Genomic DNA, 23,035 nt, shown 5'->3' on the forward strand with positions numbered 1-23,035 from the left:
TCTACAGACAAAACCTGAAGTTTGGGAATATCCTCTAAGATGGTGGTTCTCAAAGTGAGGCAGATGAGCCGCGTCAGCTTCCCCTGGGAATGTGTTAGAATCTCCATCAGACCTACTCACTCTGGGGGCTCAGCATCTGTGAAGGAACCGGGCCTTCAGGTGATTCTGATGCAACTCAAGTATGAGAGTCACTGCCCGGAGCCCTGGCCTTCCTGTTGGTCCCTGGGTGACACGGGGGCTCACACCCAGGGGATGTGACCAGTCCTTGCCCCACACCGCGGCGGGGGCTCACACCGGAGGGATGTGACCTGTCCCTGCCCCACACTGCGGCGGGGGCTCACACCCAGGGGATGTGACCAGTCCCTGCCCCACACCATGGCGGGGGCTCACACCGGAGGGATGTGACCTGTCCCTGCCACACCCCACAGTGGGGGCTCACACCCGGGGGGATGTGACCTGTCCCTGCCCCACACTGTGGCGGGGGCTCACACCCGGGGGATGTGACCAGTCCCTGCCCCACACCGCGGCGGGGGCTCACACCCAGGGGATGTGACCAGTCCCTGCCTGACCCCACAGTAGGGGCTCACACCCGGGGGATGTGACCAGTCCCTGCCTGACCCCACAATAGGGGCTCACACCCGGGGGATGTGACTAGTCCCTGCCCGATCCCAGGGCGGGGGCTCAGACCAGGAGAGGAGGGCTGAATGCACTTTCCTGTTGGCAGAATCTCTGCAGTCTAAAAGCTGCCTGGATGTTAGATCTTCTGAGGGTGGAATAGGGAGAACGGCCTGCTCCTGTAAGGCAGTAAAGAGGCAAACAGGGCTGGGCCCACCTGGGCCCACCCCACCTCACCCCACCTCCACCTCAATCCTTCACTCAGAAGGGGCATCTCTTGCTGAAGCAGAACAGAATCATTTTTGACCCGGGGGGGCAACTTTACATGGCTGCATTGAGTCATGTCAAATTGGGCAACAAAACCGTTTCCTATTACAAGTCGTGTGCCACCAGACAGCCCTGACCCTTACATTTCTGAGCAGGCCTCACTGCCAACTCTGACCCAGAAAACTGGGCGAGCACCAGGGATGCAGGACATGGGCTTTGCCCATCATGTGGTTTCTGAAAAAGGAAGAAGACGTGGGTGCTTGATGGCCTTATTTATCGCTCATCTGCCCAGTAACTCAGCGGGCCCTCTCACCGCAGTGGGCTTTTCCCTTCAGGGACCCTGGACCCTTCCTTGGTCTCTGCCCCCTACTGCTGGCCACCAGGCTGGGGTGGAGGAGCTCCCCATTCCCTTCCAGAGGTCAGACGGCCAGTCTTTCCAAAGCCAACCCATGGTTTAGAGCAGCTTCTGCTTATCACTGTCCTGCTAAAAGACCATCGGGGTCTTCTGTGAGAGGGGCGGGGCTCAAAGCCCTTCATGTCCCATGCCACCGAGCCACTCCCTGCCCTGCAGCCCATCCCCTGCTCCTCACCCAGCTCTTTCCACACCCCCCACCTGCCCCGAGTCCAAAAATCTACTTGACTGCAAGCTCCAGCTGGGCCAGGACAGGCAGGGTCCCGCCCTGTCACCTCTGGGGTGGGGTGGTCTCTAGGCCGCCCTGATACCCCCTCCCTGGACCTGGTTCATTCAGGAAGCAGACGAATGACTCTGGGCATATATTTAGTTCCATAAAAGCCACCTGAGTCCCGGCAGACTTCTTACCCATGTCACCAGGCACTGGAGCCCCCCTGATGGGGCTCTTGGGGGAGCCCATGGAGGGGAGCACAAAGGGTGGGGCACAGTGAAGCTGCTCACCGTGGTCCATGCGAGAACCAGGAGAGGAACTGCCTCCTCTGGTCTCAAACACTCTGTCTAGGCTTCTCCCCCAGGGTATCCGATATCATAGCACAGCACACACTAGAGAGGGGGAAGAGCCCCCCAACGGCCGGCACTGAGCCCAAGGGTCACAGCACATGCCTAGGGATGCCTAGCAGGTGCTTAGTGTTTTCTCCCTGAGGACAAGGTGCTTCCACCCTTCACATTTAATGAAGCATCATTATGACCCCAGAAACTTCTACAGAGTTCTGAGCGTCTCATAGCAGCTGGAAACACACCCAGCACAAGCATGACCACCGACTCCCGTCAACTGGAAGGCGAGCTGTGCTGTGCCCAGGGCCTCTGCCAGGCACTCTGCTGGGCGCTCGCAAAAGGCGACCTCATATGCTCTTCATTATGGCTTTATCTGGTGCATTTCATCCATTTTACAGATAAGAAAATGAGGCTCAGTTTACCCAGCCAGAAAAGGGCAGAGGGCATGTGAACTGGGTTAATCTGACCCTCCCAACTTCCCCTCAGACCTGGGCCAAAGTATCAGGCTTCACAAACCCTCTGCCTCAAAACTGCTAAAAGTTCTGGCCAAAGTAATCTGGGTTCCGCCGTGTGGGTTTTGCGAGATCCTGCAACGCCTGTTCCGCCAACACCCTCTCCTTGACCAGCATCCCGCCCTGTTAATTCCTCCTGTCGGGAACGCCCACACCCCAGTGAGCCAAGACTTCTCTGCTGTGCTGCGTTGCAGTGGCACCACGACCCTTCCAGGCAGGGGTGGGAGGAGCCTGTTTTACCTACAGGGCAACATTTCTGGAATGGGGCCCATTCACAATCCTACCAACTACGTATTTCAGACAGTCAGGGAATCAGTGAAATGTTACCATCTGGAGGATCTTAGTTATATCTGCAAATATCTGTATCTATGATGTCGGACTTTCTCCAGCACTCAAAATCACTTCTATTGCCTTGTATTCCAATAATGTTTGGAGCTTGAAAAGACGTGGAGTCTCAAAAAATGGGTCCAGACTAGGGATTCTCATCCTCAGCGCTACCACCATTTGTGCTGGCTAAGTCCCTACTGCGGGCAGCTAACCTCCCTGACCTCCACCCACTACCTGCCAATCGCATCCCTCCCCGAGTTGGGACAACCAAAAACATCTCCAGATGTTGCCAAACATCCCCTGGGGAAGCAGACTGTCCCCAGATAAGAACCACAGCATAGCCTGATCTTGCAAGACTGGTCTATATCAGCAGCCACTGACAGCACCCCCTTCGCCAACTCTCCGGGGAAATATGAAAATTCTTTCTAAACCCCTCACCCCTGAGAACTGCGTGGCCCAGAGCTGATCCCACCTGGCTGGGGACGTGGGGGGTGGAAGTGAGAAGGAAGGAGTGGGGGGACCAGAAGCAGCAAGAAGAGACAATGGAAAAGCTTTTAGAAATAAGAAAGGTTTATTTAGCAAAAAGCCACCAGACTAGTGACGACATCCATGGAGTAAGTGCACTTACATGAACAGAATCTTTGCCCAGAGAGTTGATCCAACAGAGTTAATGACACAAAATAGTTTCAGGAAGAAGTAGAGGGTCAGGAGGACACAGTCAGGCAAAGAGTCAATCAAAGGGACACAACTAAACAGAAGCAGCTGCGAGAGGGGAGGCCATGGGGCCTTGCAGAGAGCAGGGACAGGGGCAGGGGCAGGAGAGTCTTTGTCACCTCACCAGGCAGTCTGTCCTGCGCAGAGAAGCGCCCTCCTGGCTCCACACCTGTGCCGGCCTCACTGCCCAAAGTTTGCTGCCACCTGGGGCAGCTGCCACCCTGGTAGGTGCCCCTGGTGTCCCTGTGTCCTCCGTACAGGGCAGAGTACAAGGAAGAAGAAGAGGACAGCAGAGCTAGCGAAGCAAGAAGCAAGGCGGGAAAGGACAGGGTGACATCGCCGGGAAATCAGGTCTTTCCTGCCCAGTGGCTGGGGACCCTCTCAGGCCCCTAGATCTGTCCTTGGCCTCCCATCTCCACACAGCCAGCGTGTGCTGCTTTGGGTCACACTGGGGAGATGCCAGATACACGAACCAGTGCTCCGGGGGGGTGGGGGCGTGAACACCCCAAAAGGTGTGGCCCAAAGGATGGGCGGAGGCAGGGGAAACCACCACAGAGCACTCAACGGCAAGGGCCTCGACTGGGTCCCACGTCGGCAGTACAGATGACTAGGCTGCAACTCCTTAACCTTCATTTCCTCCCCCTTGCCCTCTGCAAGCTTTTTAAAGACCTTTTAGGGACTATTCCACCCGCCCTCCCCCAACTCCTCACTGCACCCCACACAAGCCTCTCCTACCACACTCCATGCACCTAATCCACTGGCCTCCGGCAGGATCCTCAGCTCCTGTTTGCAGGCAGTGGGCCTGGAGAAGCCGGCCCTTCTCTCCTCTGGACACCCAAAAGCCTAATGACCTGAGAGGAATGACTGATGCCACCCAAGGGACCCGGGTCAGGATTTTGTAAGCCAGTGAGGCTCAGCCAAAAACTGGACCCTGATACCACTCCTTCAGTTTCTCACTTTCCCGGTTCTTCCCTCCCCCGTGTATCTGGATCCACTCCCAGTGGTTAATTAGAAAATATATCACAATCAACAGAACCACCCGTCTGCAACTAAATGCACATTAGGAAAAGAACACAAATCTGTTGTTGACCCAAACACTCTATAAAGATCCCGATTTCCTTCCCTCTCACAAGTCAGACATAACGTATGCACCTTCTCTCTCTCTCTCACACACACACATCCATCCACTGACACCCTAGTGCACCAAGGCAGGCTAACATAAAGCTGCATTGATTTCCCCTCATGTGGACTTTCTTGTCTCGAAGAAACCCAAATGTATAAGGAAAGGGCTGCACTTCCATCTGCATAAATTGTAAAGCGTAGTCAGGGTTGAAGGACTCCACTTTGGAGCAACCCCATCCTTACCAGCTGGCCCTGAAATCACACTGCAGTCTGGGCCTGTAGCTTGTGGTCCAGGATGAAGACTTATTTCCCCAACACACAATGCCAGGGTATCTCAGCTCTGTCTTCAGCATCTTTAAATGTTAACAGCCGCTTCTGGCCTTACGGGAGTGAAAGGAACTTGTCCTTGTAACCGTCAGCCTACTGTGCCGGGGGACTGACTCTAGGCAGCGCCTGGATGGTAAAAGGGACTGACACGTGGCACAGTGACAGGTGAGATCGAGGCCTGCACCCACAGACGGGGCAAAGGGGACAGTGGCTGTGGCACGGACATAAGCAGTCTCAGCTCCTAGCCTGTGTTTGCTTGCTTTTTCCCTCTTGCAGTAAAAGCTGGCCACTGCCCAGGGGAGGGACAGGTTGAGAGGTAAGGCTGGGGGCTCGGGGGCTTTAGGTCTCTGAGGCTTTCATAGAGGCGAGTGTTAGAGAAGCTTCAGCTGGCCCAGCCCCTGAGGCAGGACACAAGGACGGAAGGGGGCCACTTCCCCGCCTCCGTGTGGACGGGCTGGGCTGGCGGGCAGCAGTCGGTCCTAAGGACGGGTGGCAGCAGAGGCTGTCCTCCCCGCGGGCGTTCCCCGCAAGGGCCTGCACGCCGTCCTGACTCCTAGTCTCTTCTGAAGCAGCAGCCAGCACCCGCTGCGGGGATCCGGAAGGGGTGCCCAACGCGAGGCACACATCCCATCCCACGCTCACACTGGCAAGGCTGCCCTGGCCATCCGAGGCCAAGCATCTCCGCAAGGGCCGGGAGGCGGAGGGTCTCCCAGGGCGGTCAGCATCCTGGGATGCAACCTCCAAGTCCCTGGGAAGGTACCGCCGGCCCCCCTCGGGGCCGGGACCACGGAGACGGGGAGGGCGGGGGCCTCTGGGCGGCACCCCGGGCGCGGCTCCGGAGGGCCCGGCCCTTCCCGCCGCTGTGGCCCACCGGGAACCCGACTCCCCCCGCTTCTCCCTCCGAGCAAGACCCCGATGCTCCCGGGAGCCGCCGACCCTGCGGCCGGCCCCGCGCCTGCGCCCTGGGCCCCGGGCCCTACACGGCGATCTCGTCGTCCAGGCTGTCGCCCGGCTCCTGCCGCGGCAGGACGTTCAGCAGGCGCGGCAGCTCCTCCTGCGACCACGAGTCGCGGTCCTCGCTCTCGTCCGTGTTGGACTCGTACTCCGAGGCGATGCCGGACTCCCGGAACTTGAGCAGCTCCAGGCCGCCCAGCAGCGGGGCGCCCGGGGCCGGCGGCGGGGTGTCCCCGGGCGGGAGGAAGCGGAAGCACTCCAGCCGCACCAGGCGCTCGCGCCTACCTAGGGGGCTGCCCGCCGGCGGGGCCAGGGGCGGCGAGGGCAGGTCCTCCGGCCTGGGGGTCGCGGGGTCGCAGAGCACGGGCAGCGCTCCGGAGCGGAAGGTGATCTCCAGCAAGCTGTCCTGGGAGCCCACTGCGGGGGACAAGGGCGACAGGGGGCCGCGTCAGCCCGGCCTGGTGGGGGGCCGCCACCCCGACCACCCCTCGGGGGTTCTGCTTCCGCCCGGTCCTGCCCCCCACTGTGCCAGGGACAGGCCTCCGAAGGGGTGTGGGGAGGGAAACAGCCCTAGGGGGCTGCGTTGAAAGCATGCCAGAGCTTTTAGTCCAACCGTGTAAACTGGCATGAATTGGATAGGGCAGGGGTTGTTAAACAAAAATAAATACTCAGACAGGCTTCTGTAGTGGGGAAGGGTAGGGGTTCCCCATCCATATTTTTGGGGCGCTTTACAAATGCAGTGTCCCAGCCCTGCCCAGATCTAATGATGTATAATCTCTGCGGTTTGGACATGGGAATATACATTAAAACAAATAAAACCTTATGGGATAGTTTGGGGAACTACTGGAACAACAAGGAAAGCATTTGTTTTGCACTTGGGCCTGGGTTTGAATCTCGACTCCGCACCTTGCTAGTCCTTTACCTTTGAGCTAGTCACCTAACCTCTCTGCGTCCAGTTCCTCATCTGTCAAATGTGCGTAACATCACCACTATGGGGCTCAGATCATGTACATGGAATCCTATCGGAGTATCTGGCACAAGAGATAACCAGCGGACATGCGCTGGTCCACAGCCCACGCACTGAAAACATCACACCGCACGCAGAGCAGCTCAGGAGGAAGGTGTGGGAGCGCCCCGCCCCAGCCGCCCTCACCTGGAGGCGGCTGGCCAAGAGGCAGGCATTTCGGGCGGGAGCCAGGCAACTCTGCCAGGGAGCGGCAGGGCTAACTGGCCAGTTACTCCTCTGCCTTACTCATTAAGTAGGTCTACCACTACCAGCCTCTTCCACGCTACAGTCGTGAAGTACGGAGTGCAGAAACTGTCACCCCACAGGTAGTTCAATGCCTCCCGCAGGCTCAGAGAGCATCTCATACCACAGGTGCTTACATTTCAACTGGAAAAGCCCTCTAATAAATGGGCTGCCTAGGATTTGGAGGGCCCAAGGCCCCACTGAGGAGAGTGGATGACCACGCGGCAGGACTCCCGGGACACTCAAGGTCGAGTCTGGGCACTGGACTAGAAGGCAGCCAAGACCTTCTCTGGCCCCGACATCGTGTAATCCTATGAAGTGCATGGATGGGACAAAGATGCCTTTGTTTTCTGCTAGAATACCAGGGCAGCTCAGGGGCCAATAAAACACCCCAAAGCTTTCGGGCAAGGAACATGTGTTTCCCAGAGCCTCCACATGTGTTTTCCAGAAGGCAAGATGGGGCAGGGCCCTCACTTACTAGCGTTCTGGCCCGAGAGCTTCAGCTCCAGCTCCTGCACCTGCCTGACCAGCAGGGAGATGTGCTGCAGCATGTCCTTATTCTGCAGCAAGAGCTGGTGCACGCGAGCCTGGGCCTCCAGCCGTGCCGCAGCCTCGGCAGCCAGCTGGTCCTTCAGCAAGTGAACCTGCAGAGAGGAGGAGAGGCAGAGGGGCAGAGGGAACAGGACAGAGAGGAAAGAGGGACATGAATGCAAATGAGAGTCGCTGGTGGGCAGCCAGGACCGAACACAACTTCTGGGTTCGATTCAAGATGAAGGAGCCCTGCCTGGGCAAAAGGGGCACCTGGGCTTGTGATTCGGAGAAGCCGAAGCAGCCGGGTCACTGTCTTGACTTTGTCTGTCTTGTGAGGGCTTGTGACATGTCACTCACTCAGGGCCCCACCCTGGCACTCCATTCCTGCCAGAACTCCTTTGGCTGTTCACACAACACTGCTGTGTCCAGGGACATACTTGTGTCTCATCTTGTCTTTTAAAACCCATGAATGAAAACTGACATACTGACCCACTAAACTTAGAATAGCGTCACAGAAAACCCCCATATAATCCCTCCTGCCCCCATCCTCATGCTCAAACATGGAAACAGAAGCCCTGCATATGCCCTGAATCAGTGAGGTGGACATAATAAAGCCTGCCTCTCCATGTCTGTGGGTGTCAGCTTCCTTTCCGGATCGTCCACTCCCTTTCTATTTCCCATGGCAGTAGGTCCCGGCTTCATACCTGATGGGGTCAGATGTTTGTTGACTGACTCATAAAAGGGCTCGTCCAAAACCCCAAAAGAGCTAAGGTGAACAGTTTACAGAGCCACCCTCTGTGAGGAGCGGACCCCCATCAACTCTCGCACCCTCTTCCGGCAGAGCGGCTGGCACTGGCTCAGCCAACATGCTTGGGGCCAGCGGTGTCTGTTCCTGGTGTGTAACTGGGAGCGGGGATAAAACTCAGGGGGAGGAGATGTGGGGCGATTATATCAGGATCCTGGCTGGAGGACACTGAGCCACAGGTAATAACAGCATTCACACGTGTGATTCCTTGGCTAGAGGTGGATAAAGGGGCCTTCGTTACAGTTTCAGAAGGTCTCTGAAGAGAAGGAGCTATTGAATGTGGTGGTCTGAACCACGGCAGCTTGTGGAAAAGGGTTTTCTTGGCCCCAAACGTGTGCATAAAGACACAGTCAGGTGACTGGGACGGGACAGGGAGATCGCGGAGTGGAGGAGAGTGGAGAAAGGGGATTTGGGGGAGCTAGCCGCCTCTCTGGCTCAGACAGCAAACGCTCTGGACTGCTGAAGGGCAGTTCGCTCCCAAGAGATTCACATCTTACCAGGGAGTAAAAGACCATGTCCAGCTCACTGCCTGGCCAAGCCTGACCAAGTGACCCGGCAGCCCAGTGTCTGTCCCTGCCAGCCACCAGCAATGGAGACACCTAGTCTGGGTGCAGCCGCTTCCGACCTGCCCAGACCCAAGGACCTGACCTTGCAGTCAGCTCTGAACCTAACGAAGTGGGGCTACTAAGGAAATCAGTTACCCCTTTCCATTAGAGGCCCCCGTGGCTGGGCTGTCTTTCCCCAGGGGGCAGGGGACAGGAGGGATCTAAATTTGTCCTCCGTAAGGTGCTGCTAAGGACAGAACTGATAGTTTGGTCAAGATATTGGCGTCATTTGCAGCCTCATATACACTAAGGGAAGAACTAGAGGGGGCTGAGAACAGGGGCAGTAATAATTTAGTCTGGATATCAGAACATGGATGACTATTCAGCTTTAAGCTTTTGTCTTCCTTGGAAACTGAGGCATGGAGGTATTTCACCCAAGAGTCCCCCAAATCCTGTTGGTTCTGAAGAACAGGACAATTGTTCTGGGAAGCCCCCAGAAGTGCCCCCAGAGGAAGGGCCACCCTTAACCCTTCATCTGTGACTAATATAAACTTATCGTCAGAACACCATTGAAAGGAATCTACTGAGCTGACAGAATTGTTAATTATCCTGTTTCTATTTCCTTTGGAATAAAACAGAAATGTTATAAATGTGGAACAAAATTTTCAATGCATGTAAACAGAGAAAGCAGGGAATTCCGCATGCCACTAAATGGCATCTATGGAGGGCTCCTTGCACACACACTACAGACTCAGGTACCGGCATTCCACATCTGAACATCCCAACAGAATAGGCCGTTGGAGAGCAGTGGACCAGGGGCTGGAAGTCTGAGTCTGTTCACTTTCTCCATCTCTCAGCCAGGAGGGCAGCCTAGAGATTCAGAGGGTCTATGATTCCAAATGGATGCAGGGGTGAGTTCCAGGCGCCATGTGCCAAGGGCTCCCTGATGAAAATCCCTAGACTCCCACTGTGAAGTCAGAGAACTAGAACTGGGGACCAAAAGACGAGGACCCGCCTGCAGAAACCAGGAGAAAAAAAATGGCTGGGAGCTTCTTTTGCAGGTTCCAAGACGTACCGGCGGTGGAAGACCGTCCTGCATAAAAGACCACCTGGAACCAAAGGCTTCCTTCACAGATCTGCCGGCCCAAAGTGCCCTGAGAAAATGCTCCTGAATTTGAGTGTTCCTGGTCCAGATGAAATAAGAATGTTGGCTCTGCACTGCAGGGCTGTAACATTCCAGGCGTTTTCAAACCCTGGGAATGCGAAAGCACAGGCTGCTGCCGCTGATGAGACCAGAGCTACTGGGCCCTTCTGTGTCTGTGGCCGTCCAGCGTGGCATCGGCATAAGACTCAGACCTCCCGCTCTGGCAGTTTGTGCCACGGGAACACCCAAACCAGGCCAAGTGGAAACAAGCAGCCTGGACTTCTTTTAAATTTGAGGCAAGTTAACTATTCGTGTTTTGCATACGTAGGTCTGGCCCTGAAGCACTGAAAAGGAGGCGGCGAGCGTTCTTTTCAGCCCTGGCAGGGGGCAGGCTGCTATAGCTGTGTGCTTGCTCCCTTAACTGTACAATGGGAGTGGATCCTGCCTCCTCCTCCTCCAACCAGGTGAGATATTTATTTGTATTCTGAAAATTTTTCTTAATTAAAGAATTAAATACCTTTAGCAAAGGTAGGCCATGTTAATTTCGGAAAAGGTGTGAGTTTGCTTTTCCCTTCTGGAGCTTTGCAACTACTGCAGTCACAGATGAAGTGGGTGGGAGGGCTCTCTGCCGAAGGCCAACCCTACACCCTCCAGCTCTAGAAAACGACACCCACCCTCACCCCACCCAGCAACACCAGACCACTGCCCACTCGCTCACCAGCCTACTTGCCTGGACTCCAGCTCCTCCGTGAGAGGTGGGGGCAGGGCCAGGCTGAAGTGAGGGAGCAGCAGGCACGTGGAAATGGCAGTGGAGAGAACCAGAGCAATTTGCCCCCACACACACCAGACAGACAAGCAGAGGCAGGCGGCGCTGTCTCAGCATGCATAAGGCACAGGGACTTGGGAAGGGTGCCGGGGACTGGGACAAGCCACAGGGACAGATGCTGAATCTAGGGCCTGGGGATGGGGGGCAGAGTGTTTCTAGCCTGTGCCTCTAACTACAGCACACACAATTGCAAAGCATAAGTAACCAATCACTTGGTTGTAGAACAAACCCAAGCGGCAGCAGGTAGAGGAGAAATCTTTAAATAGCAATCAATGTGCTCTCATCTCTCTCACGAGCTAGGACAGGAATTGGCAAACTGTGAAGGAATCTGGCACAATTAACCACTGCCAGTCAGCCGCAGTGCCCAGATCAGTTCTGGAGCTACAGGCCCTGCCCACGGCCATGCAGGTGCCAGCTACAGCCCAGCTTTGGTTCAAGGATTAGTTATATTCGTTCACACCCTTGAACTTCTGGTCCATCTAAAAGCAGGAAGCTAGTGCAGCTAGGTAAGCCTCATGCTAGGTCAGCAAAATGGTCACAGGGCTTGAATATTCACTATTTACACGCTGAGGTGAATTAGAACTGCTTAAGAGTTGGCTGGACACCACCTTTGGGCATGTATGGTTAAGACCAGGCAGGCCCTTTCCAGACCAGCTCTGAACCAATTTAGGGAGAGGCTGGGAGAGGTCTTGAGGTCTGAGACCAAATCAGAACACCAGGAAAGAGATCTAAGCCTCGTCCCAGTAGTAACAGTAGAACGAAATGGACCTGTGAGAGTAAATGTAGCAGGGAGGGGACATAAATAACGCAACAGGGATCCCAAGAGCGCTGCTGGCAAGAAACTGCCTTTGTCCATAGCTCCTCCCAGGAGCCACCTGGGGACTCGGATGCTCCCAGGGAAAAGGAAAATGAGTTCCCACCTGCCATGCTGAGGTCTCAGTATTATCCACTGAAATTCTGACTGCTGGTAGTTTTCACGCAGACAGACAGAAACCTTGAAGTTCGGTGGCAATCGAGTCTGACAGAACAAGTGGAAGCTGACCTAGTGCTGGACACTGAAATCAATCCTACCGAGCAGAGAAGCCAGGGACAGCAGACTTAATCTACTGGGCATGTGTCAAAGACACCAGGGAGACCTATCTGTCAATCCACCTACATATCTGATATAACTGTTTTCACCCAAAGATATGGATACTAATAAAAAACCCTTGGGTCAAATGAGACAGAGTGGAAGGGCCAGGAGTGTGCAGAGAAGCACATGAGGAAAGGACAGCTGAGGACTGAATCCACCTGGAGTGCAGAGGAGCAGAAGGGCTGAGCGGCACCACAGACCTCTGCTGCGTTCCTGGGCAGCGAAGGAGATGCCAACCTAAGGCGGCCGAGACAGCTTACGGGGTGGAAGGGGAGGCGGAGGAGAGGATGTTCAAGAAGCCTGATTGCCTCCAGGTCCTGTCCAACCTGAAGATTTTGGAAGTCCACAACCAACTCAAGCCAACTCACCAACGGGTGACGTGAGCACCCCGTGGTGGCCTTTCAATCACGTCACGGCCCAAACCGAGGCTCAACCGGGGCACCACCAATGATAATCAGCAGATCCCAAGGCAGAGGCTGAGGGTGCCCAGCCTGCATAAGTGGTTGGAGCAAGCACCGCACTCCTTCCTGCCCCCGCCCCCACATTCTGTCTTCCACAAGAGAGGCAATTATAATGGGAGCAGGGCAGTGACGTCCCACTGGACAGATGCTTGATTCTGTCCTGGAGAACCACTTTGTGATAAACCCAAGGTCACTTAGGGCCTGGTGGCTTTGCAGGCGGAAGGCTGCCTTACGCGGCCACAACACTCTTGCTGTGGAGGGCATACGTTTGCAAGTAGTGTCTTTCTAGCGACGTCAAATTCAAATGCCTCCCTGATAATCATGAATATGCACCAAGCCCATTTTTAGATAAATAATAATTACTGGCAATTGATATGCTAGAAGAGGAAAGTATTCAGGTCAGAGAATGGATTTGTATTCAGTGGGAACTTCTGGAAGGGATGTGAGTCGCACAGGGCCCCAGGCTGGGAGCTCCCGCCAGCGTTCACCAGCGGAGGAGGTGCATGGGACCACCACGCTGTCACTAACTAGAGATGAACTCTGTTAGGAGACAAACAGCAATGATTTTTTTCCCCCAAAATATAAGAAACCATTAAGGACACTTCTTCTTGTTGCTGTTTAGGGAACACTTGTAAATCCTCTTAGCAGCACACGTTTGTTCCACAGTCAGAATTTTTAAGAAACATCAAGGAGCCGTGCCCGGCAGGTTCCACTCTTTGGAAAACTGGCTCTTAGAGGCCTTGTGCCTCAGGCCCAGGTCCGCTGTGAAAACGTGTTATAAGGTTTTGTCAAGACCCAAGTTGCCCCAGACCCAGCTCTAACTGCCAGAAGCTCCCTCAAGGTGCACACTGGAAAGGACGGCTTTGTCTGGTGATCTCTCTGCCAGGAGGTCATAAGAATAAGCAGAAGAAACAGTGGGAATAATAAGTGCCCCCTGGAGAATCTGCTCCCCACCATTGTAGAGCACAGAAACCTCAGAGAGTCTGGTCAAAGGGAGTGAGAATGCCCGTGTGCGTGTGCAAAGCGCCTTTCCAGACCTTTCACTGACACTCCCAGCCCGAAGGCCCCTCCTCCTGTCTTCATCTACCCCCCCCCCAGGTGTCTCTGACTCTTAGGTCAGGATTCAGCCTTTAAATGCTTCAAGGGATGTATCTTCAGCATTACTGGTTGTCCCAGTGAAGGTGAAGCTCAGACCTGTGAGTTTCAAGGACGATGTGAAACACAAAGCCCTCCAGGGAAAGCAAGTAGGATCCCACTAAAAGCAGCGAGGCAAATCAGGTCTACAAAGTGTCAGCAACAGGAACCCTTTGGGACTCAAACAATGCTTTGCTCCCAAGAGCTACGCCAGTTCTTCCCACTGCAGTTCAAATACTACATCTAAGTTCCTGCAGGTTAAATTCCATTATGATGACTGCTAAGGCCAGGATGGCATCAAATCCTGCCTGCAATGAGAAGATCACTAATGGAGGTGTGGAAACCTGTTCGGACAGGCCGCTGGGATGCCGGGGTGGCAGTCTCTGCAAGGGTGCTGGGCGCAAATTCAGGTGTCAAGGCTCTTTTAAGACAGTCGCCACAACATCAACCTGTCCTGCGTCCGAGAGCGTCCCTTCCCACCCCAAACGCCAGGAGAATAAGGCCGGAGAGGAGGGGTAGAATTGGGCGCACCCGAGTCCTCAGCCAAGTTCACATCACTGTCCACCAACATCCAGCCAAGCCAGCCAAGCCCAGCTCAGAGCGGGGGTTCCACAGGAACCAAGACACTTCTGCCCCGTTCAACCACATCCACTGCCTCTCCCCTTCCCGCCGCCCCCACTCACCCCCAACAAGCCCCGACCCAACAGCATGAGCAAGCCCTGCGGCTCCCTAGGCGCTGAACCTGCCCTGAGCCCCCGGCTAGGGGAGGAGCGTCAAGCCCATGAGGGTGGAGCCTGCGAGGAGGGGAGGAGGCTGAGGAGAACCTGGGCCACGGCCACTTGCGTCTGCTGCGTCTGCTGCTGGAGGAGCTGCTGGAGGAGCTGCATCTGGTGGTGGGTGGACAGCGGTGTCCCCGCGCCCGTGGGCTTCGAGCAGGCTGCGGGAAGGAGCATCCTGGGCGAGGCGGCCAGCACGGGCTCCTGGGGGTGCGGCGGGGCCTGGAGAGGAGAGAGGACTGGGATGACCCCGGGCAGAGCTGCTACAGGGCCTCTCTGCAACACGCAGCGTGCACACGCGGGGGTGGGGTGGCCCACTGGGAACCGAGGGTCAGCCATACCGTGTCCTCCACAGACACGGACAGGGCCCTCGGAGGGAGGCGAAGTGACCTCCTGAGCTGGGGATCGGCTGACAACCCTACCAGGACACGTCAGTAACGAGACAGACAGCCTGCACCATCCTCTTGCCCACCACTGCCCACTGTGCCATGCTGTCGTTACCTGAAGCTCTGGATTTAGGGGGATCTATTTCCATGGGCCACGGCTACCTGCCTCCCCACCAGGAGAACAGGAAGAAGGCAGCTACCCCTTTACTCCGCTGCGCCCTAGGACTCCCTCCCCAAGGCCTGCCGTGTGTCTCCTGGGGCGGCCCCAGCCCACCCCAGCCACTTCCCACAGTGACAGCCACCAGGGGGGACAGGGGACCTTCAAACAGAATGGTCCGGACAGATCCTCTGTTAGCTGAAAGCGGTTTCTGCCCCTCGCCGTCTCCCTGGATAGTTGGATGCCTTCACCCTGGCGGCCTCTACTATGCACAGACCCCTCTGCGGGCACGCGCATTTTGTTTCTGGCAGTTCTGCTGCTCATCCGTCTTTCACGTGCAAGAGCCAGCGTCCGAGGACAGGGCTCTGCCACTCGCACAGGACAAACAGCCCCAGAGAAGGTACCAGGTGACGCTTTGGAACTGTACTGCCCTCCAGACTGGACAGGCCTCCCTTTGTGATGAACAGTGTCCACCTGAGAAAACGCCTGTGCGTGGGGAGGAAGGAGAGGCCCAGGACACAGACAACTGGCTGGAGACCACAGTGGAGGGCCATTTGTCGGAATTTTCCTTCTGGATTTTTGTTTAGTTTTCAGGTCAGAATTTGGTCTAAATTCTTAGTTTCTTAGTCTGGATTCTATCATGAACTCCCTGGGGCCTCCGTCATCTCAGCCTCGAGACACGGGGATGGAGTGGATGATACCTGAGGTGGCCTCTCAGCTTCTGACCTCCAAGGGGCCAATGCCAGCCCCATGGCTCTGTCGCACCGTGCACAGTGGGGGGTGGGAGAGGCAGACTAACTGCCCCTCAGCCAAGTCCCGGGGGGGATGGCAGGCATGCAAGGACCCGCCTTTCACAGCTATTGTGCAGGGACGGGGGCCACCAAGGGCAGGGCCTCCAGGGAGAAGAAGGGGACCAGGTCTCGATGGGGCCCCGGAGGGCGAAGCGCCACAGGGAACACTGTGGTCTCCTGCCACATGGCACGTCCCGTGCCCGCGCCTGAGCCTCCAGCCAGGCCCTGCTAAAGAGAACGAAACATGCTCTGCATGGGGCTGGGGGGCCACGGACTGGCTGGGGCCGTGACCCGGTTCACCCCAGGAGGCAGCACTGGTGCAGACCACCCGGCCCGCCGCCTACCTTGGCGTCAGTGCGGGAGCCTCCCTCCTTCCCCACAGCGTCCAGGTCGGTCACGCCTCGGCTGAATTCCAGGAGGTCGCTCCCTGGGGGCGGGGCCTCTACTGCATCGATGTCGGTCTCCTCCGCGGTGGCCGTGGAGGCCCTGTCGGCTCCAGCGAGCTGGCGGCCTGCAGGGACAAGGGCAGGTGGCACCAAGAACACCCTCCTTTCCCAGCACCTCGGTGGTCAGTGGCGTCGTGGGAAGGGAATGCCACCAGCTGCACAGCCTTTTCACCCATCTTTTCACTCAAGGAAACGGAACTTCCAATCCATTCCCACCCTAACAGTTACAAAGTCCAGAAAGATAAAACGACATTTCCTTGAACGTGGATGGGACTGCTTCCCCAGGCCGGCCTGATGTTTGCATTGACAGGGTGTGGGGGACCCCGGAAGAAGGGGGTGACAGCCACCTCGGCCTCCTCTTGGCACAGGAGTGGACTGGGCCCAGGAGAGCGCCCTGAACTGGCCGTCCACAGTAAGGGTTTCCCAGCCAGGCCCCAACGGGCTGCTAGACAAGGAGTAAGTCACCCCACTCCCTGGGCCCCAGGTCCGAGATTGAAGAATGAGGAGGTCTGAGGCCCCGCCCTACAGCGTCATCGGCCCCCCACTGCCTGGAGCCCGACCCTGACCTTGCCCCCAGGTGCAGAAACTGGGAGAGGGGCCTGTGGGAGGAAGGCAGCAGTGGTTCGGGAGACACGGGGTGACTGGTTTTTCACCCCTTTTCTGGCGTGTCTGCCTGCTCCCCACTGCACCGTCCCCAGGGAAGGCAGCGCCTGCTCAGCCTATGGACGGAAGTCCTGCTAGTCCTCATTTTCCTTCATTCCCTGTTCCTTCCTACTTCCTGGATTCCATAGACACCTGGCAACACCTTGGCATTTCCCAGGGAAAAATTTCTTTCTTTGCATTTGGGATTAGGTACATTATTACTGTTTTCAAGCAAGATTTTAAAAGGTTTGTGAGACCAAGCTTTTAGATTTTAAAAGCTTTCAGAGACCAAGCACCGAGTGTAAAATGGAGCAGGTTAACATCAGCAAGAAAAGTGGAAAGCTGATTCCCTAATCCTAAAGCCAACCCTCGGTCCTCTGAGCACCTTTCACCCCCTTGGAGAACAAATAGTTCTGACAGGTCTTCCCATGCAAACCCACGGGAGGGGTCTGGGGAAGCAAGCCTGGGACTCGGAGAGCTGGCAGCATGCCTGCTTGTCCTGGCTGCTCTGGAGCTGGGGGATGGCCTCACTGAGGGCTGTAATGGAAAGGACGGGTCTGGGCCATGGCCTGGCAGGGCAGCCCGTCTGCTCCTTTGTAAACGAGCGGCCGGGGCATAGGGGGCAGGCTGCTCTCTGCCACGTCCTGCACCCAGAAGGGACTTTCTTGGTGACTGGGAAGGTAGCAGTGAGAGAGGGCTGATGGCCAACTCGTGGCAGGTGGATGGTGCTGGGAACCGAGCACTGGTTCGCCATGCTGGGGAGGATGGAATGGGGTGAAAGGGCATGTGTTTGGGCAGCAGAGAGTCCACCACTTACCGGGAGGAGCCAGTTCCCCAGCGCGGTCCACCCATTTGTCATGCACTTAGCACGTGATGGTCGACCTGCCTGGCTATCTACCCTCCCCCACCCTTCCAGTCTTGAGGTCAGGGCTGTGCCTCATTCATCTACTTTTGTTTCCCAAGGATGTGGCATAGAGGAGGTATTCAATAAACACTGACCAAAGGTCATGACAGGGTAGCAAAACAGGGGGGTGGCTTTGGGACAAGGCTGTTCCCCTACGCCTGGCGATCCTGGTGACAGGGATAAGCAGCTACACTCACAGAAGGTTTGGAGATAACTGGGTGGGAAGCCCGGAAGAAGCAGAGAACCTCAAGGTTCCAGCTCTGCTTCAGGGGGTCACAAAATACATAAGTAAACTTGTGCAGTCATTCTGCTTGTCCTCACGGAATTCCCAAACTAGGTCCGAAGTGAGCGTACCACAAGCCATGGGATGCCTTTCTGAGAGACTTCCTGTCCCCAGTGGGCTCTCTGATGATCACATTTGAGGTCCCAAAGATTTAATACAGCTGATGGGTAGAGATGAGCAGAGTAACAGATCTGTTAGGACCAGGAGGGTAAAGCTGGGGTGGACAGAAAGAACACATTGCATGGAGGGCTGAGATGACCGTGTGTGCCCGTCAGCACATCAGGCAGCTAAGGCAGGGCTGGAGGAGGGACCCACAGCTAATGGTCATGTGCAGGTCCTCACAGACAAGGGAGGAAATCTGGCACTTGCAACTTTCCTGGCCTCAAGAAGCCTAGAGGACAAGAAGTGGTATTAAAAACCTTCTGGCAAAATCAGGAACCTTACAGGATTGAGCGTTATGGGCTCCAGTTGTGCTAGGGGGAGGTAAGCCTGTGTTTTCTCAGGAGAGATGGAGAGGGACTTTGGGGACTAATTTCAACTGTTTCCTGACACACTGAGCAGTAACCAGAAGCCATGAGACATGTGCTGGCCTCTTTCATCTATTCAGTAAGTATTTATTACATAGCTTGTACAGGACAGGAATCTACTGGGCATCAGCAGCACCTTGCTTTCAATGCTTCTGCAGTTAACAAGGTGGCGCTTCAGTGACCTCGACTGGCTGTTTCAGGAAGGGCTGGCAGACAGCAGACCCCAGACCGCTGGAGGAGGAAGGGCAACGATTAGATGAGGAAAGTAGTAGGTGAGCGAGTATCAGTATGTCTTGTAAGAAGCTTGACTATGACGGAAGGAATGAGATGAGGCTAGGGGAAGATGCAGGTTTCATTTTGTTTTTTTCTGAAGATGGGGGAGACTTTGCCGTATCTATATGCCGCGGGGGAACAAGTCAGCCCAGGAGAAGGCTCAGGAGGCGCCTGATGGCGGGGGATTCAGGAACAAGTGAGATGAGGGTGGAAGGCGGAGGCGGGTGCAAGCGTTCACACAGCACAGGAGAAAGACACTGTCCCCAGAGACGGAAGCTGGGCCAGCCAGGGGCGCTGCTGAGTGGGGAGGGAGTCCGGCTGAGCCCGGGGAGCACAGGTGACCGCAGCCAGGCCACCCGGGGGATGCGGGTTTCCCCAGTGCTGCCCCGCGTTACAGGGCTGGAATGGGCAGGTACTGCTGGAATAACGCAGAACTTACTACATGTCAATTACACTTCAATAAAACGGTTTTTAAAAAAGAACAAGGAATTATCAGCTCACTCTCAAAGTGCTTGAAACGGCCATTTTGTCTCAAAATTGCAGTGGTAACGGTTTAAACATAAAAAGCACTGACAACATTCCAGGGCCCGGGTTTAAGGATTTTACATGCATCAAGTAACTTATCCTCACGACCATACCAAGAGGTAGGCCCTATTATGATCCCCATTTGATGGCTAAAGAAACCGAGGCACACAGCCAGTAAGGCTGGAGCCGGGGCTCCAAGTTACCAGTGTGGCTCCAGGCTCAGGGCTTTTCACCACGGCGCCCCCTGCCACCCGGCAGGCTCCCTGCTGCCACCCACAGTCCCACCTGTCCTACACCCAGCCCGCTTGGTCTCTTCAGGGCATTTGCTCTCCAACGTGACCTCGTTGGCATGCCGTCTGTTTGCGCCCCACCCCGGCTCGGATGGTGAGCGCCTCACCAGCACGGTCTTGTGCAGTTTCCCAGATGCAGAATTGAGCCTGGCACTCCAGAGGCACGTGATAAACACCCGCTGAATGAAGGAAGGAGCTGGAACTAAGGAGAAACACAGGATCGGGCAGGGGTCACGCAGTGAGACAGCGGAGCAGGTCTGGGGAAGAGCAGAAGCGACAGAACGTCCGCGAGTGCTTGCTACTAGGTGAGCAGGGCGCCCAGGGCCAGCAGATGCAACAGGTGAACAGTAAACATCCCCGAATCCATCGCTCACTGTGCAGATGCTGGGAGTTTCAGCTTTAAGAAGCTCTCTTCTTCCAAAGGTTTCCAAGCCCTTCCCCATGCTGGACTGCCCGCCGCCATGGGAGGAGGGATGCCTCCAATGGAACAGGACGGTTCCCAGGAAACCCTCTCCAGGACTCAGAGAAACTGTGCAGGGCCAAGCAAGGCACATGCAGTAGCTGCACTGGCCCGCCAGGCTGAGCCCCAGGGCCTGAGGGCAGCTGCTGCCTGAAGATACAAAAGATAAATGTCCCCCAGGACAGGGAAGGGACTGAGGGAATGAGGGAGGGAAGGAAGGCAGGCACTGAGAGGGAGAGAGGCCCCCCCACCACACCGGAAGGTGAACAGCACAGCCTCCGCGCTGCCCAATTCCTCCAGGGCAAACAAGTTCCCTCCACACAATAAAGGGGCTACAGTCACACCACGTGGGCCGCACCACTGGGAAGACAAACATGGCACTAAATGAACAGCTCCCAACATGGAAGCTTGGGACGTGGTCATTCTTGTTAAAACAAAAAACTGCCAACCGACAGTCCTACTCTGAGGCTTCAAGGTGCTCCCCCAAATCTTAATGGAGCCGATAGATGCTTCTGGTGGATGCATTTAGAGAAAAAAGAAACATGTTCCTAGCAGTTTATAGACAGTAAGGAAACAAGTGGAACAGTAAAGAGCGACCATGGGGCTGGGCAGTGAGCGCCATCCTTGGTAAGAAAAGGTTTCCCATCCTGCATCTGTAATCTCGGGGCATCCAATACTCCAAGTAGGTGTAACTTTGTGGCTGCGGCCCTAGCTGCAGCCAGAGGGCACCTGATCCATCATTTAATGTGGACCTGTCCTAAAATCATGGGACTCCAAACATCCTGTCTTCCCTCCTCACTGCACAGAGGGGGGCATGTATATTAGACTTAGAACTGGAAAACCAGCTCATAACTAACACATATTTAGAGAGGATAGTATGCTAGGCATAACGCTGACTTACATGCATTATCTCACACCTGACAGATAAGAAAAGACAAATCTGAGATAATGAAATTTGCTGAAGGTCACCCTGCCGGGAAGTTCAGGTGCCAGAACCCGAGCTCCCAGGTGCTTCTCAAATCGGCGGCTCCAGCATGCTTCCTGCCACACCACGTGGCCTCTTCACTTCTGCAATGGTCAGTTTTGTGTGTCAACTTGGCTAGGCCAGGGTGCCCAGATATCTGACCAAACATAATTCTAGATGTTGCTGTGAAGGTATTTTTCAGATGAGGCAAACACCGACATCAGCCGACTTTGAGTAAAGCACATTCCCCTCCGTAATGTAGGTGGGCCTCGTCCGACCAACTGGAAAGCCTTAGTAGAACACAGAGCGACCTCCTGGAAGGACAGGAACTCTGCCAGCCAGCCAGCCGCCTTTAGACTTGAACCGCAACTCTCCCCCGGGGTTCCACCGGCCAGCCTACCCTGCAGGCTCCGGACTCGCCACACCTCCGCAATCACAGGAGCCAATTCCTTACCCTCAGCACATGCGTGTCCATCTCCCTCACTAACACGCTTCCATCATGCCACAGGCCACAGTCTCATTTGCACGAAGAGGGAAGGGCCCCTGCCACTTCCCTAACTCAGCAGGGATGCCAGTGTGATGGGCACAGTGCACACCTACCCGACCCTGACCTCCTTAAAGGGACACTGAGGGCTCTGACACCTCAAATTTTGAGGGAACTGTACCGGACCCAACAAGTTTTCCTAAAATGGACCCAGATGTTTCTACATGTAGAAATAAATTTCATTCTTCTTAGGGAGGGTGGTACACAGAAGATGCCAAGCAGCTGAGGTCTCATATTTAGCATGATGATTTGAGAAAATTATCAACAAAGAGGTGTTACCAGGAGAGGTGCAGAGCTAGTGGGCCCATCATTTCAACGCTGACCATGTGCTACAACGGGAGGGGCGTTAACCACGCTGGTCTCTGTGCAGCCACCGCCACCACCATCAGGGTGCTCAGCCCGCCAGTCTCACCCTCCGGGCCAGATCACTGCAATTCTACCTGCTCTCCCCATACCGAAGGTCATCCTTCCTCATCAAGGGGACTGCTTAAAAGTCACTCCCTGCTGAAATCCCTACTCAACATACATTTGGCATAGAATAAGCATTGAATAAATGCTGTTGGCAATGGCTAAAATGACATGCATCCTTGGCCACGCTCACTGACCATGTCTATCATTTCACTTTACAAGTATAATAAGTCTACATGGAGCAGTCCTGCCCACCCACCCCCCCCCAGGGCTTGCACTCCACTGAAGGCAGAAGCCACCCCGCATCTGTAGCCAGGGAGTGAAATGATCAAGGTAACAGTATCAGCCAGGAATGAAGAGAACACAGGAACCGAAAAAAGTCTTTACATTTTTGGTAAGGAGAAGGGGAGCTGAAATGCAGGCTTCTCCAAAGACAGGGCACTGAAGGCCAAGTGGAGTGTCTGCCTGGAGGTGAGGCTGAGACTACTGGCAGGAGGTTTCAGGACACTCAGGGATGGGAAGGAGCCAGGGCGGGCAGAGATCAGACAGAGAACAGGACAGAAGTGACCTGTAGTGACCCCGGAAGAGAACCTCCACAGTACCACAGGAAATCATATCTCCTTGTGGGGCTGGAGGTGGCGGGAGAGAGTAGCTCCCTCCGCAGGAGGGGAATAAGACCGACCCCTCAGAGGGGTCTGAACGAACTGCTCTCCAGCTAGTCCTCTTCTCCAGAGGCCAAACCGCACCCTCCCCACCTCCTTGGCAGGCAGCTGGGCAGCAGGTTTCTGTTAGGTGCTTGGGGACTGGCTCAAGGCCCTCAGACAGGAGTCTAGAGAACAGCAATGTGCAAACTCCACCTCTGGGCACCCGTCCTGGGTCCAGCCCCTTCTCTCCAGGCATTAGCGGCTGCCCCAGAGACTGTGCGCTTTACTAGCTGGTCAGAATTTCCTTTTGCATATGTGCATCCTGGCTGCCAGGGCTGTGAAAGCTTGGAGCCTCTGCTACCAGGGCACCGCCAAAGAAGAGC

At 55.6% G+C, this 23,035-nt stretch overlaps 1 protein-coding gene across 7 annotated transcripts in view; it reads right to left on the minus strand.

The window, feature by feature from the left end:
• Window positions 1-23,035, minus strand: part of LOC108405971 (carboxyl-terminal PDZ ligand of neuronal nitric oxide synthase protein) — a 251,651-nt gene that overhangs the window by 11,606 nt on the left and 217,010 nt on the right. For 5 of the 7 annotated variants that reach the window (XM_073222112.1, XM_037023722.2, XM_073222113.1 and 2 more), the window contains 5 exons: window positions 16,087-16,253; window positions 14,457-14,630; window positions 10,810-10,851; window positions 7,533-7,698; window positions 6,091-6,222 (listed from right to left, as the gene is read on the minus strand). In XM_073222112.1, coding sequence (XP_073078213.1) covers window positions 6,091-6,222; window positions 7,533-7,698; window positions 10,810-10,851; window positions 14,457-14,630; window positions 16,087-16,253 — 681 coding nt within the window. Of the gene's footprint in view, window positions 1-76; window positions 6,223-7,532; window positions 7,699-10,809; window positions 10,852-14,456; window positions 14,631-16,086; window positions 16,254-23,035 lie in introns of those variants that run through there. The other 2 variants (XM_037023723.2, XM_037023724.2) reach the window with 2 other exon arrangements.

The sequence above is a fragment of the Manis javanica genome, chromosome 14, assembly GCF_040802235.1.
Source record: "Manis javanica isolate MJ-LG chromosome 14, MJ_LKY, whole genome shotgun sequence".
In the NCBI taxonomy this organism is placed as follows: Eukaryota; Metazoa; Chordata; class Mammalia; order Pholidota; family Manidae; genus Manis; species Manis javanica.